Source organism: Schistocerca gregaria, chromosome 1, assembly GCF_023897955.1.
Source record: "Schistocerca gregaria isolate iqSchGreg1 chromosome 1, iqSchGreg1.2, whole genome shotgun sequence".
NCBI classification, from domain to species: domain Eukaryota; kingdom Metazoa; phylum Arthropoda; class Insecta; order Orthoptera; family Acrididae; genus Schistocerca; species Schistocerca gregaria.
This window is the reverse complement of record NC_064920.1, coordinates 1,069,522,391-1,069,528,117: the sequence shown is the minus strand read 5'-3', so window position 1 is coordinate 1,069,528,117 and position 5,727 is coordinate 1,069,522,391. Positions and strand designations below refer to the sequence as shown.

Genomic DNA, 5,727 nt, shown 5'->3' with positions numbered 1-5,727 from the left:
TAACCCAACACTGCGATCTACCTTGCAATCTTTTTTTTTTTGTCATGGATGATTATGTACATAGGACATGGCTTAAGTTAACTGGGAGAATCCCACACTTGCCATCTACATTATACAACAGGCTGCCACGCACTAAACTACACAGAAAAGACATCCCCATTCTGAAATGAAAGCTTGCTTAGTCTCCTATTGTCTATCCAGCCAAAAAGAATATCTGGAAGCTAGGCAGAAGAACTGCTTCAAACAAACTATAACAATCTCTGGGCATCCATAAACCAAGAAAAACTGCACTCTGTTCTGCTATTCCTTTCTTGTGTTCCAGGTACCTTTACAGACACTGTGCTGCAGAAATGAAGCTGCCAAAGAAAGAACTGCGAAGATGAGCAATCAATTGAAGTGGACATTCAAGTGTGATTTAACTAAAATTTGCATCCTGACTGAACTGGAAATCAAATTAATCTCAAACAGAGTTCAGCACCATTTCCTTTATATGGAACATTTTGGTGGTGATAAAGGTTGTGGAACAAGATTGACTAGTAAACTAATATACTGTTACATTTGCATCAAAAAACACTAAGCCACACATTTCATTATGAAAACTAAAACAAGACATTCAAAAAGCTTTTACATAATGGACCAGTTTCCAACAATTTTTTAAAGCACATTATGCACATTTATCTTACATGAGCTGTGAAAAATGCAAAAAAATGGGTGTGTGTGAGTGTACTATGTTAACTATTCCAGAAATCTGTTTCAAAGTACCAGGTGCAACTTGAAAATAACAGCAGTCTTAAGTATAAAATGGTCTGCTTTACCGGCAACTTAATCTTATTCTTGGTGAAAAAGCAAAGTATGCAGCCATAAAAATATTTGACAAGCTCCACTATCAATGAAAGGTGCTGGCAAATAATGACAAATACATTTAAAATCATTTCTACTTAAAGCCCATTCCTTACATGACAATATATTAGATGTATGTGGATGGGTAACATTATTAACTTTAGGTGTAGATTAAAAAACCCCAGGTATGTAAGTAACCAGCACAGCCGCATTTTCACAGAGGAAATTATCCCAACTTAATCTTACTGATATGGTCTAAATTGTGGCTGCTGCTACAAATATGGTCCGTGGAACAGCCATACAATGGAGTTGGTCTACACATGACTAATTAATACATTTTCCATTATAAAAATGGAAACTAAAGTTAATTCAAATTGTCTGCATTGTGTAATACACAAATCTGCTGGAGTGCAGAGCGCCTGGCACAACTTTTCACATTAACTGCAGAACAGACACAACAAGCACACGGGTCTAAATAGAAATGTGATTGGTTGGCCTCTACCATAATGTCACTGAAAAATTAACCACAAATTTGTGTTACCAAAACACACAAAAAATCAAGTGCTTCTATGTGAGTGCCACACTGGAATATGTTTAATACAGATTCATTATTTTGGATGGCTTAAAAATATTACAAATTTTATGTACATTTACAAATTACACGAATTTACAGTTCTTTACTTGTCAATTTATTAAACTGAAAGGTGATGAAATTTCATTTCTCAGTATGTTAAAACAGCAAAACTTTACACTTTCAGAGAGCAGAAAACATTACACAATCGAATTATCACACCTACACAAGAACAATGGAAGCGAGCTGGAACCATAATGTCATTATCACAAATGTTCAAGTTTGACTGCAGACCAGTATCCCAACAAATAATTGATATTCTTTATCACAACACTTCGTTCTCACGTGAAAAAAGAATTTTCCATACTTCACAGATAAAGGCTGTTTTAATTTGCTATATCACTTGTCTTCTCGTGATTGGGGTCTAAGTGTCTTTTGTAAAACATGAGCATCAGCAGGTTCTATCCGTTTATAGTATCGCTCTTTCGTTTCAACAATCTCGAAGCCAAATTTCTTATAGAACTCTATGGCACCCTCGTTGTTTACTTGTACATGCCTGTGGGGAAAAAAAAAAAATCACAATGGCTAATAAAAATATGTATCATTTTTAGCAAAAGAATTAATGCACTGATAAGGGCAAACGAGGCAGCTTTCAAATCTCTACACATCACACATACATAAGGAACTTTTGACATTTTTATGACTGACAGGAATACTGTGTGCCGTACTTACAAGAAAATGCTGTCAAAATTTCCGTCCTTTTCGACATAGTTCAGTACATGTTCCACCATTTTCGTACCAATTCCTAGCCGGCGATAGTGATAAAGACAACCCAGTGTCATAATATACAGACGGCGCAAATTCTCTGATGTATCAATTCTGCAGCACACAGCACCCACAACGATGTCGTTGTAATATGCTGTGGATAAAGTTTTTTGAGAATTTTAAAGAGCGAACATTTTGTAATACAATGTTTGCAGCTTAATGTCTTTCTGGCGAGTACTATTTGCATCCTAACGTCTTCCAGTCAAGTTAAGTCCTCTTTCTTATCTTCTAGAATTTATAACCTTCTGTAATCCTCTCGTCTTACCTAATTTCGCCAGTTCTCCTGCTTCCAAGACATCCTTATAAAACTTGTCATTATATGACACTGGGAAGACAACTTGATTAAGGCGCTTCAGTTGTTTTATATTGTGTGGTGTGACATCACCGAGTTCTATTTTGGACCTGAAACACCAGAAACCTCAACAAATTTAAAATAATAACAAATATTTGGGAAGACAAGCATGTACTAAACAACTGAAACATTATGGAAAATACAAGAACATTACTCACCGGGTCATTCTCAATTTCCAGTTTAGGTTCCAACAGCAGGGGAAATATTCCCCTGTGACTAAAGTGAACTATTAATCAAATTTACACCTAACAGCCACTACACCGGTCACTCGTGGAGCGCCATGCTGATACTTGCGCAAAGAGCTCACACTCTCGCGTGTGACACAACAAAGTCAAAGACTCTAGAGCGATACACGCTGGGATACTGGAAACTTATCTACGTAAAACCGCGTCAATAAAACGTCACTCTAGGCTTGTACCCGCTTTTTGCAATGTTAACATCTTCAAGTATCACAGTTGTAGAAGCTTTGCGTTCTTTTTTTCTTTCTTTGATCATATATCGTGCTCTGTAGGAAGCTGCAAGTATAGGTGCAAGGTAAGGAACGGATTAAATAACGGCTAATTAGCACTTGTTGTCATGTCAAAACATTCCGCAATGCATTTCAAATGGCGGAATTCACATAGGTCGTCAACTGAACTTCACATCACATAACCGTCAAGGTTTCCCGGGAAGAAAGTTTTGCGGGTGACGTCGTCTGCCAGTACTGGAAGCTCACTCAAGTTATCGTAGTGGATGTTGTGCTTTTTCTTAATTCTTAGTCTTTGTTTCATTATTTTGCTTCGCTTCCGTGGCAAATGACACATGTTCCGGAACGACTTGGATATTTTTTCCATTGAGTGTCCTTCCATCTGCATCTATACTCTGCAAACCACTGTGAAGTGCATCACAGTAGGTCCTGTTCCATTCACTTGTCACTTATAGAGCGCAGGAGGAATGATTATTTAAATGTTTGCATGCGTGCTGTAACTAATCTAATCTTGTCCTTTCGATCCCCGCTAGAAGGATAGTTGGGTTTGTTGTATGTTGCTAGAGTCATAATTTGAAACCTCCTTCTGAAACTTTTTAAGTAGACTTTCTTGGGATAATTTACATCTATCTTCAAGAGAGTGTCAGTTCAGTTTCTTCAGCGTTTCTGTGACACTCTCCCATGGATCAAACAAACATACGACCATTCTTGCTTCTCTCCTCTGTATGCTCTGTTAATCCTATTTGTTAAGGGTCACACAGACGTGTCACTATTATAGGATGGGTCACAGATATCTTTTGTAATCGATCTTCTTCGTAGACTGATCTCATTTCCACAGTATTCTATCAACAAACCAGTATTAGGGCAAAGGTGACCCTCGCGCATTTTATTGGTGCAGGTTGGATACATTCAGGGGCAAACATACATTCACAGGCAAACCTATTGTTCTGTTAATTAACTTATGACACCCTAGGGGTTGATTTAGACTTCTCAGTGGATTATCAGACCTTCTGAGCAACCCCCACCCTTCCCCCTCCTCCACCACACCCCTGGAAAATCCCCATCCTTACCCCTCCCCCTCAGTGATACAAACACACTTTCGATATTAAATTAATTGACTCATTAATTAAATTGATCAATTGATTACATCCTCTCCTCCCAGGAAATCCCTCAGACCTCCCCTCCTCTGCCCCATTCCCACTCCTCACATCCATCTGGAAATTGGCAGAGAAAATGTCAATTACATAGCGGAAGATATACTGTTTATCTACAATATTCAATTTTTACCGGTCAGATCTGTTTATTTTGCGGAAAAAGCTAATGCCCAGAAATTACATGTCCGGATTATGTAATTACACTGCTGCAAATTGGAGGTGTTGCCTTGCTGGAAAATTTTCATATGTGTGCTCACCTGGATAAACAGGGATCAACTGAAATAGTGCACAATGCAACCACTGTAGGATCTTCCTCCCACACTGGCCCTAACCCTCCTCCTCCCCCTTCCCCCTCCCCCATCCTCCCACATCTGAAAACTGATGGGGAAAAAATTCAATTTGTGCTGCAGAGGAATGATCTCACAACACGAATGTCATATCATTGTCAGTAATAATGAAATATAGATGCATATTCTTGATTTAATCAGTTTGCAGGAGACAGGGCTCCCCCTCTTGGATAGAGCTCATGTCTGCCTCTATTTCCCATGATGTAATAACTGTAAGCACTGAGGAATGGAATGAAGTGTGGTGCATTAGCCGCCGTTCCTGACCGCCTATATGCATGTCTGTCAGCCAGGTCCTGGGCACGTGTATCTGCATGCTGTGGATTTCTGCCAGCTGAGTGCTGCTGGACGCTGGGCAGAATGCTGAGCACTGGTGGTTGTGTTTGATGTGGAAGTTTGCAGCCTAATTGCATATTTGCACCAGTGCGCGCCTCTAATATCACCATGCAGAACTACTGGGAGACTGTGCATGCACAGGGCGACCATCTACTGCACCACTATGTGCACAGAAAACCATCACTGGGTGCCTCACAGCCTGCCGCAGGGCAACCATTGTCAGAAGCCTCACAGCCAGTCGCCACTGCCTGTGGCAGGACTAGAGGCCCACATGTGTGTCAGATCCTATGAAGTGGCTGCTTTCTGTCGAACAAAGCGTTAGGTGGAGGCAACCATTTCATATTTGGTACCTGGGGTATTCTCACCAAGCCACCACCGCTCTCTCTCAAGTGGCTATGAAGGTTTCCAACCCTCCTGAGAATACTGTGCCCCTATTGGTTACTGCTGAATCAGTGAAAATATATAAATTATACCCTGCTCCACTCTCATCCCCATTGTGCTGTCGTTCATGACTGCATTAGTTAGAGCGTTAGTTTTCCTGATACCGTGTTAGTTTAGTTGCAAGATGAAGCATATTTCAAGCAGCACCAGCAACACCATCTGAGACAAAGAGAATTACCAGGTAAGCACATATTAAGTTTCATAGGATGACATCGACGTAGTGCAAATTAGCTAAGAATAATCTGTAGTATCGTAACACTGTGTGTTCGGATTTCGAAATATATTTTTGTAAAAAACTTCCTAGTATCAAATCACACTATGTTCATATTTTGGCATCACAGCATTGGTTCATATTTTGGCTTCATAGCATGACATCGGATTTTGCAGTGTTTACTTCC

General features: G+C 39.8%; 1 protein-coding gene across 1 annotated transcript; it reads right to left on the bottom strand.

The window, feature by feature from the left end:
- Nucleotides 1–1,397: 1,397 nt before the first annotated feature.
- Nucleotides 1,398–2,902, bottom strand: LOC126281561 (probable N-acetyltransferase san). Its single transcript, XM_049980636.1, has 4 exons — nt 2,747–2,902; nt 2,502–2,638; nt 2,144–2,330; nt 1,398–1,967 (listed from the first exon to the last, which is right to left on the bottom strand). Exons 1-4 carry the CDS (start codon nt 2,752–2,754, stop codon nt 1,811–1,813), a joined length of 489 nt encoding a protein of 162 aa, XP_049836593.1. The 5' UTR covers nt 2,755–2,902; the 3' UTR covers nt 1,398–1,810.
- Between the last annotated feature and the right edge of the window lie 2,825 nt (nt 2,903–5,727).

What these genes read in the sequence shown, in the direction of transcription:
- LOC126281561 (XM_049980636.1), bottom strand. An exon ending in AGGAGAACTGGCGAAATTAG is followed by an intron (nt 2,331 to 2,501) that starts GTAAGACGAGAG and finishes CTTTATCCACAG; the next exon opens with CATATTACAACGACATCGTT. An exon ending in AATTTTGACAGCATTTTCTT is followed by an intron (nt 1,968 to 2,143) that starts GTAAGTACGGCA and finishes TTTTCCCCACAG; the next exon opens with GCATGTACAAGTAAACAACG.